This window comes from Dreissena polymorpha, chromosome 13 (assembly GCF_020536995.1).
Source record: "Dreissena polymorpha isolate Duluth1 chromosome 13, UMN_Dpol_1.0, whole genome shotgun sequence".
In the NCBI taxonomy this organism is placed as follows: domain Eukaryota; kingdom Metazoa; phylum Mollusca; class Bivalvia; order Myida; family Dreissenidae; genus Dreissena; species Dreissena polymorpha.
The window spans coordinates 49402377-49417868 of record NC_068367.1 but is presented as its reverse complement, the minus strand read 5'-3'; the positions used below and the strand labels follow the sequence as shown (position 1 = coordinate 49417868).

General features: G+C 37.0%; 2 protein-coding genes across 2 annotated transcripts; one reads left to right on the top strand and one right to left on the bottom strand.

The window, feature by feature from the left end:
• Positions 1-6092: 6092 nt before the first annotated feature.
• LOC127856124 (14-3-3 protein beta/alpha-like) lies at positions 6093-7613 on the bottom strand. The gene has a single exon (XM_052392126.1). The coding sequence runs from the start codon at positions 7463-7465 to the stop codon at positions 6752-6754; it is 714 nt and encodes a 237-aa protein (XP_052248086.1). The 5' UTR covers positions 7466-7613; the 3' UTR covers positions 6093-6751.
• Positions 7614-14009: 6396 nt separating this feature from the next.
• On the top strand, positions 14010-14762 carry LOC127854649 (uncharacterized). The gene is made up of 2 exons (XM_052389712.1): positions 14010-14198; positions 14556-14762. Exons 1-2 carry the CDS (start codon positions 14010-14012, stop codon positions 14760-14762), a joined length of 396 nt encoding a protein of 131 aa, XP_052245672.1.
• The last annotated feature ends 730 nt before the right edge of the window (positions 14763-15492 follow it).

Genomic DNA, 15492 nt, shown 5'->3' with positions numbered 1-15492 from the left:
AGACACGTTGTTTCAAGCCAAATATAACCGTTGACCTTTAAGTTTGATCTTGGTGGTTGTGGTAGGAAGACAGGTATACCACGAAATAAGAAGTCTCCGCATCGTTAACATTTTGGGAAATAATTTTAAACTTGAATGATAAATAAAGTTTCATTCCAGCTAAGTTTTATTGCGGTAAAATGTGAATACTTCTGCATACAATTTGCTGAAACGGATCTGGCATATTTTTCTAATCAATAAGTATACCACTTGACTTAAATAAACATTGACATTAAGTTGTCATTGAGCCGATTTAATTTTGTTAATTTATCAGATATTTAAACGATATTTTACATAAAAACACGTAAATGGTGAAATAAACGTATACGTATTGCAATAGAATGATAAAACAATCATAAACTAATTTACTTAAAGAATTAATGGAATCAACGCTGTGCATATTGCCTTTTACATTAGTTATATCAGCAAGCATATCCAAATTTCAGCGTTTATGTTGCAATTATCGGAAATAATAATTTTGACCTGTCACACCACACTTTGCTGTTAAAGCGAACATTTGTTTTCAACCTTAAATAACATAACCGTAGGAATGCAATGACTTTGGCTTGAACACCGTATATTGTGTTCGATGGTTGTTGTTTGTGACGATATAACTAAATGTAATTAACTTTGTTCATAGTCGCGCTCCTCAATACCTTATTTGTAATCCTTATCCTCCTCTTCTTCACCATCCTCACCATCAGACGCAAAAACATAATCGCAAAAAACGACACAAATCGACATAATTATCATCAAAAACAACAACAATATCGCCGCTTCTATCGCCTTCGTCTACATCATCAAGAATTTATCGCCATAATCGTCTTTGCCGTCATCAGAATATTATCATGTGATTATCATCATCGGCATATAATACATAAAAAATACACAATCATCGTAAGTGTATCACATGATTCAAAGACACATCATAAGTAACAATACACGAGTATTCCTGATATGCTCTTTATCAGAGCGAATGGGAATTGACCGATGATTGCAATAGTGATGTTGGTGATTTTGGCGATGATGACGATGACGAATTACACTAACGACACTTATGATTATAATAATAATGGTGACGATACTGTCGAAATGAGGATTTTCCACGCACAACCAAAGCGCAATTTATTTTATTTATTTAACCCACAGTTGTGCTGACCAAAAGAAAACGCAATTTGATTGAAAAACTCGATTTTGTGTTTACGCAAAAGTGCGGTACTCTGTACACACATAAGCGAACAACTGCAGTGCCTTCGGCGTTTTGATATGGTTTCTAACCTCATTATAACCCATACGAAGTATGGTGAATTGTCGCCTATACTAGCTCCGAGTTTAAATTATCATTAAGAATCAATAGTAAATCGAGCGCTTTAAATACGGCTAATATCGCTTCCAGCAGAAAGCTGGTATTGGCTTCTTACTAAAATAACTGATATTTACGTGTTGACATGGTGTGTTGACATAATGACAGAACTGTCATTTTCATAAAAAAAACATTGCACGGCCATCTTGCAAGCGTGTGTAACATAGTGCAGACGTTTTTAACAATCCCAGCCGGCATGATCGACATGATTGTAGGATGAGTCATAAAGGTTTCATTCAGATTTATCGCTTAGCGTAGAACAGTCGCCTCGACCACGCGATAGTCTCCCTTACGTCGTGTGACATACATGGCTATATTTATGAATATTGTATCCCTTAATTAAGCACATGTTTCAATCGATTCGCTTTTTTAGGGTAAATTACAGCACATTGCAGTTGCGTAGAGCAAATTAAAAACAAGTCACACTGGGGAATGGATTGTTAACACTTCACAGATAAAATTACACCGAGCGAAGGATTGGCGGAGAAATATTTATCATATTGTGTAGTCGTATACTCATATATTTTTCGCGAGCCACTGCCTAGCCTATTATCACAGTTGTCTCAGGTGCGAAACCATACCCAAACTTAATGATAACCACATGCGGGTCTTGAAATAAAGATAAATGTACATCAGCTCCATACGACCCGCGTCATGCGAAAATGGGTCTAATGACAGATGATACCAGCATAATTGAAGACCAGCCTGCGCCTGCTACTATTTCCGCTAAGTCGACCAAGAATTATGGCATGACTTGATAGCGGACAGAACAGCTCCTGATCTCAATGCGCGCCTGTGAAAGCTTGTCTAGAGCTACGCTTGCCGCATTACATCCTTTTTGCATGCTACTTTAGACCAATTTTCGCATAACGCGGATCAATTATGGTCGTCAGTTTAGATCTGTAAAAGCAATTTGTTTTGTAATAAAATTAACATTACACTCATTCATTAACTGCAGGAACTGCATGAAATTTAAAGAAAGACAGTTGGTTGTGTTATTGTTTTTGTTTGTTAAATTTTATTGTGAAAGCTGCAAGGGTTATTATCTAGATAAAGATCAACATAGAAAGCTCTAGAAGCAGAGTAGGAGAAAGTTATCTCTTTGTATATTGATATGAGCCTCGCTCTGGAAAAAACCGAGCTTAATGCACGCGCTTACACTCGTCTCAGATTAGCCTGCTCAGTCGGCACGCATGTGCTTATACTCGTCCCAGATTAGCCTTCTCAGTCGGCACACATGTGCTTATACTCGTTCCAGATTAGCCTTCTCAGTCGGCACACATGTGCTTACACTCGTCCCAGATTAGCCTGTTCAATAGGCACACATGGGCTTACACTCGTCCCAGATTAGCCTGCTCAGTCGGCACGCATGTGCTTATACTCGTCCCAGATTAGCCTCCTCAGTCGGCACACATGTGCTTATACTCGTCCCAGATTAGCCTTCTCAGTCGGCACACATGTGCTTACACTCGTCCCAGATTAGCCTGTTCAATAGGCACACATGGGCTTACACTCGTCCCAGATTAGCCTTCTCAGTCGGCACACATGTGCTTATACTCGTCCCAGATTAGCCTGCTCAGTCGGCACACATGTGCTTATACTCGTCCCAGATTAGCCTTCTCAGTCGGCACACATGTGCTTACACTCGTCCCAGATTAGCCTGCTCAGTCGGCACACATGTGCTTACACTCGTCCCAGATTAGCCTTCTCAGTCGGCACACATGTGCTTATACTCGTCCCAGATTAGCCTTCTCAGTCGGCACACATGTGCTTACACTCGTCCCAGATTAGCCTGCTCAGTCGGCACACATGTGCTTACACTCGTCCCAGATTAGCCTGCTCAGTCGGCACACATGTGCTTACACTCGTCCCAGATTAGCCTTCTCAGTCGGCACGCATGTGCTTATACTCGTCCCAGATTAGCCTGCTCAGTCGGCACACATGTGCTAATACTCGTCCCAGATTAGCCTGCTCAGTCGGCACACATGTGCTTACACTCGTCCCAGATTAGCCTTCTCAGTCGGCACACATGTGCTTACACGCGTCCCAGTCGGCATAAGCTAATCAGAAACGACACTTTTCGATTTTATGGATTTTTTGTATAAAACACGTATCTTTTAAACAACAATCCAGTAGAGACAGAAAGTGTCGTCCCTGATTAGCCAGTGCGTTTTTCACAGGCTAAACTTGGGCGACAAGTTAAGTGTATGTACATGCATTTAGCCCAGATATCCCATAGTGCGGGTATTTTTTTCTTATAAATATTATAAGTAGGAATTCTATGTAGGAAAGAAACTGCTTCATAAGTATACCATGTTCTCACTTCTTGTTTCATTCTCATGATGTACATACTTTCAGTTGATGGTATAAATTTTTCATGAATTATTCCACGAAATAAGTACCTATCGTGCACAAAACGGAAAGTTGTGTGAGTTATGCCCTTTGTTTCAATACGTCCATATAACTCATGGTTTTAGCACGTCCTTCCGGGTTTCGATTGTTGAGAAACTATGCATCTTAGTAGTGAATGCTCTTGACGTACGACATTCATGTAAGCTGATAGCTTTTGCACCACCCGTGTATACATGTACGCGTGCATGTTGTTATAATTGTAAAATATACTGCTGTAATTGATATTTCGAGCGTGTTTTGTCGAATACGGCATTGTTTAATGTTTGCAATATGTTTTAGTCATATGTTCAGGATTTGGTGTTGTTATTTTTAAACAAAGATATTTTGTTGAATTAACGAGAGAAACACCATTGCGACATTCTATCCGAGAAACATTTGGCTTAGTGGAACGTAAAAAAAACCTTGAAATCATATCGGAAATCTGAAATTAAACGAATCAAGCCTTCACATTTAACATGTAGCTGCATGTATTCCCCCATGTTGTATCTATGTATACCTGCGAGAAATAACGTATTGTTCTGTTCTGTTCTATTGTCGATTGAGTTCAGTATGAGTTATGGCTATTGTGTACATGCCATTTTAAGAAGTGCTTACAATCCAATTGTTTGACTACTCTCTATATTACAATTTATTGATTTCACGCTGGTTTGCAATAAAACCAGAGATATTTCAAGTACAATTTAATCTAAAGTATTTCTTTCAATATTGAAAGTTGCAAGATATAATTGAAATATATGTTTATCCGTTGTGTATAAAACCCGTTCTATCGTTACATTGAACTAAACCCGATAATCATTTCTAATAAAATGTAGATTGATATTGAAGTCCAAGCCGAGTAAATGAACCGGTTACGACCGTAGCTGATAGAGTTACCGGTAAGTGGTTGAACCGCACCTTGGCTTGTCACTCGCTCATTCAATTACAAAAACAATCATTGAAAAATAAAATCAATAAAAATCAAAGCTCTGTTTGTCTAACGCGTCTTCAGATTTTAATGTGTGCGTAAAATTACTTTAAGCGATGATACGATGCAATTAATTCACTGCATTAAATGTATCCAATGTCACGCATGTATGGTTATCACCGTTCCAATTAATCACTGTATTGTAATAGATCTTCTGTGTATGACAGTTAGCAAAATATACAGCCTGTGATTAGCAGTATACGACCGATGATGAGCAGTACACGGCATGTACACGGTATTTGATCAGTTGAACACGGCTTTTGATTAGACGTATACGGTCTGTGATCAGTGGTGCACGGCATTTAATCAGTGTTATACGGCATGCGATCAGTTGTATATGGTCTGTGATCAGTTGTATACGGTCTGTGATCAGTTGTTTACGGTCCGTGATTAGTTGTATACGGTCTGTGATCAGTTGTATACGGTCTGTGATTAGTTGTATACGGTCTGTGATCAGTTGCAAACGACATGTGATAAGTTATATACGGTCTGTGATCAGTTGTATACGCCATGTTATCAGTTGTTAACGGTCTGTGATAAGCTATATAAGAACTGTGATCAGTTGCATACGATCTTTGATCAGTTGTACACGGTATGTGATAAGTTGCAAACGGAATGTCATTAGTTGATTACGGTCTGTGATCAGTTGCACACGCCTTGTGATGTGTTGTACACGATTAGGGATCATTAATTTTGTATACGTTCTATGATCAGCTATATACAAGCAGTATCAGCTATACGTGCAATTTCTCTGTGACACTGTGACAGACATGTCATTACGATAATCAGCTGTATATGATTAGCTGTCAGATACATTCGGCACATAGTCAGCTTTATATGACGTTTGCAGTATATGATAATGTCGTGCTGTTATTGGTAAACGCTGACATATTGGCAGGCTATTTAACATTTGGTGCTAATTATAACGCACATACATGTATGTACCGCTGGACCTCGATAATTGTTTATCACTGGACGAGTATGTGCTGTTTTTATAACACTCCCTAATTGTACAATATACGATGTATGTTCCAAACTTAATACTGATCATTGCACGATGTACTTGAGACAAAATGAACTTGATAACTATGCAATCTATTCAATAATGTTAAAATAAACTTGAAACTTATAGTTATGGATTAATGAATAAAAAAACATGACATTAGTATTCTTGAATCTTAGAGTTATAAAGCACGCGATATCAAGTATATAATTGTAAAAAAAATTCGTAAGCTGCTTATAATACCCATATACAATTACACATGTATATAGGACATCTAAGAAAATGAACATACATGGAAAAAGATTCATGTGCACAGTTTGGATCTGGTTTATTAATAATCGAATAACGAACAGGTATTTTAAATATAGAAACAACATTTTAAAAACATAGTATTATAAACAAGTGTGTGCTATATACCAGAACATACATAATTATATTTGGACAACAGGTAGTAAAACATGGTGTTGAAAATGAAGAATAACGAAATTCATACAATCAGGACATTATGGGAAGTGTTATGTACAACAACGATACAATATGGAGGCGTACAGATTGAAACACAGCATCCAACATGCTGTCACTTTGGCCATACAACATGAAACTACAAATATTGAAGACTGTTACAAGTGTCATGACATGTTTAAACTGTTTAATCTAAAGTATGCTTATTGATTGTGTACGTTACTCATAATTTTAATAAAATCACGTACTTAAATCTCTTATACAAAAGTTTCCATATCAAATGTATTGCATGTTGATTTATTCATAAAACAAAATAATAACATACGCCTTTCATTTTACCTGAAGCATGGTGTTTTCTTTAAAACTACGCAGATCCGAATTTACCGGCAACTAGTTTAACATTCACTAAAATATTTCACTGTAATATATTTGTTATATATAATTACAAATATTCCTCTAAAAAAACAACAAAAACACATGTTTTCTCTATGTTTGTTATCAAGTGTCACTAGTCGTCCTCGGCTTCGGGATTTTCTGAGGTCCACAGCGTAAGATTGTCTCTAAGGAGCTGCATGATAAGGGTACTGTCTTTATAGGCGTGTTCGTCCAGATTATCTAACTCTGCAATGGCGTCATCGAACGCCGTCTTGGCCAGGCGACATGCCTCCGCGGAGTTGTTCATGATCTCGTAATGGAATACACTGAAATTCAATGCCAGACCGAGGCGTATTGAATTCGTCGCCTGGAGATTTTCGGTGGCCACTTTGTACGCCTCCTCATACGCGATCTTGGATTTGTTGACAACTTCATCCTTCCTGGAACCCACCTCGGCGAGGTAGCGGTAGTAGTCGCCCTTCATTTTGAGGAAGAACACTTTACTGTCCGTCTCATTGTTGTTCGGTAACAGCACATCGTCCAACAGTTTAATGACTACCTCGCACATCTCCGTCAACTCTTTCTCGATTTTCTCCCTGTACGACTTCACGGTAGCCCCCTTTGTTTCATCCTTTTCCTTCTCCTCTATGCTGGAAATCACACGGAGCGAAGAGCGACGCGACCCGACCACGTTTTTGTAAGCAACTGACAATAAATTACGTTCCTCCGATTTCAGCTCAGGCCCGCTTGCGGCGACCTTTTTCATACACTCGGCCATTTCATCGTATCTTTCGGCCTGTTCGGCCAATTTAGCCTTTATGATTAAGTCATCTCGACTTTCAGACATTTTGAATAAGTCCTGTACTTTAAGTATCGCTAAATTAATGCTAAAAACCTCGTTGCACTTCACAAATTACACCGCTAGTGTTCGTATCTAAAAACACGATGTAATCACTTGGACGGTAGCCAACTATGCGTCTCATAAGCGGCGCATAGTATAGTAAACTCGCAGCCATGCATTCACCGAAATCGATGAATGTAACGAGAGATTTATAAACACGGAGTAGATAGATTAAACGCAGAGCAAAGCTGGAAACGTTTGCGGTTAGGAACTTTGGGATATTTGTTATCATTTCACGGATTTGAAGTTTGTTCATTTTGATGTACTTGTTTTAAATGCATATTCAGCTGACTGAGTATGCGTGAAAATAAGAAGATGTCCCAATGTGTATTTCCCAATTTCGTTTGCTTATCAATTTATAAACATTTTATATTTTTGTCATGGTTTTCATCTTGGCACCTATCTTAGGAGTAGCATATGCATAATATTATAAAGTCCAAACATTTAGAATTTTGCATAAGAAGCAAACAGTCATGCATATGTTCAGATAATATTTATGTATTTACACCCATGAGAAATGTGTTAAAAATTCCAATATTAATCGTTTTTTTATATCTTAGACTTAGTTAAGGAATTCTTATACATATTAATTCATAGTTGCTTGATTTTAATTCATAGTTGCTTGATTTATATTAACTTTTCATTAGAGTTTACCTTCAGTATCAGTTGTAAACAGAACACGGTAAACCAGATACTAGTATACTCTAGTCAATACTAGACGGGTCTTCTTTTCAAAAGATTTTATCCGGATCTCCACACCACATGTAATATAGGTACACACACGGACTCTAGATGAGACAATATCAATATACGCTCCGTGGTACACATAAATCTGAATCTTTTTTATCTACCAAGGAGAATTACGTTCAAATAATAACTGTTGATACGGTTCGTAATTTCAAAGGGATGTAAACATTGTTAGCTATATGTGTAAATGCATATTGAAGGATTATTTCAAAATCGAGCACATCCCTTGGTGAGTTTATTAAGACTCGATATTCTCGATAACTTCGTGATCTTACGTGTTAATAGAACAGAACAGATCGAAAATATTGTTTGAAACCAAAGCTTGTCGACTTTAGTATGTCAAGTGATTTCTACCGGTAAATAAAAAAGCTTTTTCTATGTTGTATCGTAACCGAGCGAATTGTCCCGAAAACTATTTATTCAAAACGAATATAAATGATAAAGAACTTTTTACTATTTTGAGAACAGCGGTGAAATGTCTTTTGAAGCATATTATTCTAGTCTATTAAATCTGCAATATGTGTGTGAAAAAAATTATATGAAGAACATTAGACTATTAAAGGAATGTGCGATAAAAAAAACTTACATTGCGACGTAAAAATATTATCAAGCCCTATACATTTATTATAATTATTGTTAATTAAACAGGACATAATCTTGCATACGATATTAACACTCATACAATAGAAACAAAAGCATCTCACCAAACAATTTGTCAATTTATCAAGGATATGTTTACCTTTTACATTAAGTCTTATTACATATTATTACAATATATTAACATATATTACATATATACACATGAGCCGCGCTCCGGGTAAATGCAGATGCAGGAAGTATCTACTAGCATGTAAAGATGTGTTTTTGTAATGAAAATCCATTAAAGGCGGAAAGTGTCGTCCTTAATTGACTGTGCGGACTGCACATGCATCCAGCCCGGTTTTTACATAGCGCGGCTCAAAATTAAAAAAAAAATCTTTACTATGCATCATAAGCTTTGAATTTCCGTTGCACCAATAAACATTGAATCATAATTTGGTTTAAAATTGTTACAAAAATTGCACACCGAAAATACGATTGCTTAATGGAAATTAAAATGCTCTCGTTCACTTAATTCATATAGTTTACATATAATTTTTTATTTATAGTTATTGTTGAAAAAATATATTTGTACATGTAAAATGAACTCTTACATAAATCGACATACAATAAAAGAATAAAGCGCAACAAAACGTTTAATTCGGGGAAAAATGGTTATGCCAGAATAAGTACGAGTACAAATCTTATTCCGTGGCAATATTATTTATACGAGATGTAAAAAAGCCGCTAAAAATAAGCATTAAACAGGAGTCGTGAAAGATGGAACTTGTTTATCCGGAAGGTAAAAGATACCCACTGTGGGAGCGGTTTTTCGGCGTAGCTGTATAAGCCAGCTTTTCACCTTATCTGACCTTTGTAAGTATCCAATAAAATTCAAATAAAATTTCCCGCGGCTAGATACGAATGAATACACTTCATTTATTCAATTGGCTGATTTGAACATACCACCAGAACATTGGAAACATCGACGCGTCTTTGTATCACTGTTTTACTGCATGAAACAATTTTATCTCTAATGAAGGCTTGATAGATAGAACAGTTTTACGCTAAACTCTCGACATCAATGCAGTTTGTGCGTGCACCTAGGATTGCCAGCGCCAGTATCAGGGTCACTTCGCGGCCAGTGAAATAATCGTATATAATATAGACGCAATCGCGTGAACTAAGTGAAGTGTTTGGGTTATCTGGAAGACTTGCGGTCAGCAGCAATAAATCACTTTCTCGGGTTAACCTTCTCAAAGGGTCAATCTCAGCATGTTATCTCATTAACAGCTCCAGACCATTATTGTCTGATAAGGGCTGAAGTCTATCTGACTCAAGAATCTGGCAGTGGAGTTTTCTTTAGACCAGAAATATGTCAAATGAAAATATTCAGCGATATAATTTATGAAAGGTAAAGACTTCAATGAATGAGATCAAAGATAGCGAATGTCTTTTTCTGTGCAGTTTTCAGCTGCAGCAAACGCAGTACGGGATGATACGCGGAGTTTTCGCGGCTTATTTTACATTATTACATATTGCTGGTCATAAACGTATAGATACAAAACAGAAAACCAAAAGAAGAATGGAAGTGAAATTAAAACATATGAGTCAACCGGCCACACGCGAAGTATCCGTATATATTTTAAATATTTATACGCGCGTTCTTCGAACAAACCTGTTTTAGTGGTTTGTCTGGCGTTGCTATTTGATTCGATTTTTAACAGTATCGAGAATCATTGCGCTCATGCTTAATTCATTAGTCAATATGATGGCATAATTCTTGTTAAATTAACTAAAAATAATATTTATCATGATATTGTTGTAAAACACATTAAGAATCTATTATTGACATACCATATGATATCGCTGGATATCTTCATTTAACATCTGTCTGGTCTAAAGAAAATTCCAGTTCACCTAGTTCACGCTATAGCGTCTTTATTATGTAACGATTATTTTCCTGGCCGCGAACTCCGATCAGCACATAGGGTAGAGACGCAGCGATGACCTGTATGTAAACCCTGACATTCACACACAGTGGCCGAAAATTGACCCGATATACCTCGCGAGTTGAAATGCAATGCATTAAAGTGAGTCTTCGCTTCCACTGCTCTCTATACTTTAACATGTTAACATGTTGACAGGAGTATGGAAGTTAGTACTAAATATGAGAAAATAGCCTTTAAGTGCAAACGTTCTCGCGCTGAAAATCTTCTAAAAATAAAAGGTGGACGCACAAACTGTATTGATGTCGAGATTGAGTGTAAAACTGTTCTATCTATTAAGCCTTTTCATTAGATATAAAATTGTTTCATGCTGAACACGCAGTAAAACAGTGTTACAAAGACGCGGACATGTTTCCAATGTTCTTGTCGTATTCTCAAATCAGCCAATGCAGTCAATGAAGTGTATTCATCTGTACTTGGCCGCGGGAAGTTTTATTTGATTTCTATTGGACGCTAACAAAGGTCAGGCTAAGGTGAAAAGCTGGCTTAATACAGCTTACGCCGAAAAAGTTGTTTCAGATTCGCAAATTTTCGTTTTAGTTATGATATTTGTGAGGTAACAGTAATACTGAACATTTACCATGGTCTAATATAGCCATTATATGCATCTTTTGACGATTTAAAAACCTGAAAATTATAAAGCGTTGTAACGCGAAACGATTGAATAATTTGGAGAGTTCTGTTGTTGTCGTTTAATTTTGTGAAACTACTAAGATTGTTTATATAAAGTATAAAATACGTCTTTCATACATACTTGGCAGGATGGCCGAGCAGACTAATTGTAGGACTCCGGGGGTCACTAGTTCGAGCCCTGATGCGGTCTACTTTTTTGCTTTTATTAATTTTATTCTTGATTGTTTACTGGAGCTTTTTAGATCCAATGTTTACATTTATCAATATAAAGCATTTAATGACAAACTTCAAAACATGCCAAAATCTGTGAAAAAGCCCCTTTAAGCATGAGCGCGATGATTCTCAATACTGTTAATAATCGACAAACCACTAAAACAGGTTTGTTCGAAGAACGCGCATATGAATATTTAAAATATGTACGGATACTTCGCGTGTAGCCGGTTGACTTAATGTTTTAATTTCACTTCCATTCTTCTTTTGGTTTTCTGTTTTGTATCTGTAGGTTTATGACCAGCAATTTGTAATAATGTAAAATAAGCCGCGAAAACTCCGCGTAACATCCCGTACTGCGTATCATGCAGCTAAGAACTGCACAGAAAAAGACATTTGCTATCTTTGATCTCATTCATTGAACTCTTTACCTTTCACCAAATCCAACCACAATCAACGCCGTATATCTTTTTTTAAAGATATTTCTTGTTATATCTCCCCCAGGGACACCAAGTACTGATTCTAACCAGGAAACGGCGAGTTTAAATAAGTCTCAGGCATTTCGTTTGGTCGAGCTGAATTAAATAGGGTAAACTTAACATGTACACAGCGAACATCCCTTACACATGATTGGACTCATATTCGCAATCCCCGAATAGTAAATCTGATGTCGACCAGACCATGTACTGGGGAACATGCATATTAACTTTATGGGCTTGAGACGGCTTATACGGTAATACAAATATGCCTGTATAATAAGTGATAGCTAAAAACATTGTTCCCCATCAATGATGCTGTATTTTTGCGACAACCATGCATATGTAATATACTGTAAAAATATATTTTGCATAGAAATATGATCATGAATAAGTAATCATTATGTGGGACGATCAGTTTTTAATCAGGTTAACCCAAATTTCATTTTACGATAAAGCTTTGTTAAATTAATTACTTTCATAAATCCGTAATCATACGGTCAACCTCTTTGAAAGTCAGCGACTTTGTAATATTTGTTGTAATGCAATGACCTTATAAATATTCGATCAAATAAACCACGCGATATTTGCTTATATAATTTGGGAATAAAGCAAAACTTGTGAAACCAATTATTCGCAATTCTTTGATGAGAAATTCTATCGATACAACGGCCTTGTATTTTTAAGAGCCATAATAACATAAAAATTGGATCGATGATATCAAATGGCATGTTTTAATGGATACAAAAAAGAAAGATTTGTGTCAAATTTTGGGCATTTAAATGAGTAATTTAATATAGGTTTAAACGACACCGTTCGAATCGTCTATTGCGGCGACTGAAATTACAGCGGATTAATACACAGAGTTGAATAAAGTGTAGATAAAACAAGTTATTTGTAGTTACTTTTTTGTAACTTTATGCGATCACGCAAGCAGCAAATCTTCGATCAGGAAATAATATATGCACATTAGGCTTTTCCTAAACTCGTTGACAATGAAACAATATTTTTACCAAGGCTTAACAACGGACACAATAATTGTACTTTTGTTTAGTTTTCGATGAAGATCTATTAGATTCGTGATATTTTTACTGGAGAAGATAGGACGATTCCAGGTTGTGATTGCTCGGATGTATACATAATGAATTAATTGAATCGATTATAGACTGTCAACCGTCTAGTGACACACTGTAAAAAAGTGCATTAAAGGCTCGCAAAGAAGACGTTCTTTTGATTGGAATTAAATTTATTGAACGTCTGGAATTGGACAATAACAGATATCGCCTGTAGCAGCTGTGTGTATTGATTGTGAGATACTTGAAATGTTCAGGTGGAGTATCCGGACAGTTTTGCTGTTTAAATCATCACGTACATACGTTTGCTAAGAAAATAGAAAACAACGGTGAATTTTAAAATTCGAGAAACTGGATTTGTCGTCAGCGTGAACATGAATATGTCGTTTTCATGAGATAGGAGTAAGAAATGCGGTAGCGGCTCTTTGGACTTAAAATTTAGCTGAACACGCGCATTATATTAACGGATTCAAACCGATAAAGAAAATAAGATCACAAGGCGAACTTTAATCCTATCTGACTCCGAAAAAGATTCAATAATAAACTCTTTATGCAGCAGTGAGATATATCATTTTTATTTTGACTTTTTAAGGATATTGTGGGACATTTTTTCATTTTCGTCGACAAAATTGTTGCCAAAAGCTCCGCTTATAGTTATCGGAACACATTTTACGCGCGCCTTTAGACGTCAAAATAGCTTTGAACTGTTAGTAGATTGTGATAACTCTAGTTCGTACAAGCTGTTGTTGGTTTGCAGCATAAAATGTCGAGTGATGATCGCAGGACGCTGCTAGAGCGCGCGCAGTTGGCAGAGGAGGCTGGGCGTTGGGAGGACATGGTAAGTCACATCCGGGCAATCGTCGTGACAGGACAAGAATTGACAGTCGAGGAGCGAAACCTGTTCGCGAACGCCTACAAGAACCATGTTGGAAACAAGCGTGCCGCCTGGCGGGTGATTTCAACCATCGAGCAGAAGATAGATAGCTCCAGTCGCAGACGAGATCTAAGTAGAGAATATCGAATGAAAATCGAGGACGAACTGAAAGCTTGCTGCAATGAAGTTTTGCATTTGATTGATACGTACCTTATCCATACGATAGACGTTGAGAATAAGATATTTTACCATAAAATGCAAGGCGATTATTTCCGATATCTGTCCGAATTTAGCCGATACACCACAAGTGACCGCGTTTTCGACAGCGCGAAAGTCGCCTATGCACATGCGCTCGAATTAGCCCGCGAACATCTTTCCGCCAGCCATCCTCTCAGATTGGGCCTCGTTTTGAATTTCTCGGTATTCCATTTTGAGATTCTCGAATCCCACGAGATCGCGTGTGATATGGCGAAAGACGCGGTGTCCGCTGGAGTAAACGAACTGAACATCCAACCGGAAGAGGCACGGAAAGACAGCGCATTGCTCCTGGAACTTTTGAAGGACAATATCAAAATCTGGTCGGCAGAAGTTGACTCCGAGCAGCAACTGCATCGAGCTACAGTCAGATCTAATTTCCGTTAGATTTTTTTTCAAGAACATTTACAAAAAATATTAACTTGTGTGTTATTAACGTGAACACATTTTAGATTTTATACATATTGTATTATTGCACTCTTACAAAAGTGACAATTATCTCCTTAAGGCCATAAACCAGTTTCCAATGTTTGTGTTTTTAGCGCAACTGATCAAAACTTAATGTCGTCGTCGATAATAAATATAGAGTGGTTTACAGTTTTTATTCACCTTGTGAACTCTCTGAAAATCGCATTTTCCCAATTATAATGAAGTTGTTCAAAAAAAAAAGTTACAATAATACCTCAACCATGTTCGAAATTTCCGAGTCCGTTTACACAACCGTGGCCGTCAAGGGGCAAGGAAATTTGCCTTATCCGGCTTTTGTTAAACCTTATGAACACTCTAGAAGTCAAAATGTTTGCCCATTTATAATTAAACTTACTTAAAACAGTTTTATGGGTATAAGGGTTAATTAAAAACGAGGCCGCTGAAAGGCACGACGTCCAAGGGTTGGGGCATTTTTCATTATATATGTTGCTATAGTAACAGATTTTGACCACACTAGCAACAAGTCGAGTTCGGTTCATTATTTCTTATGAGTTCTACTGAAATATTGGCCGAATTTAAACACGGCTTCGATTCGTCGAAAATTATTGCTGCCAGGGTTTAAAGCAGTTTCCTCTATAAGACTATAACGAAACAAAGTCAACACTGTTGAAGGCATGTGTTTTGAGTT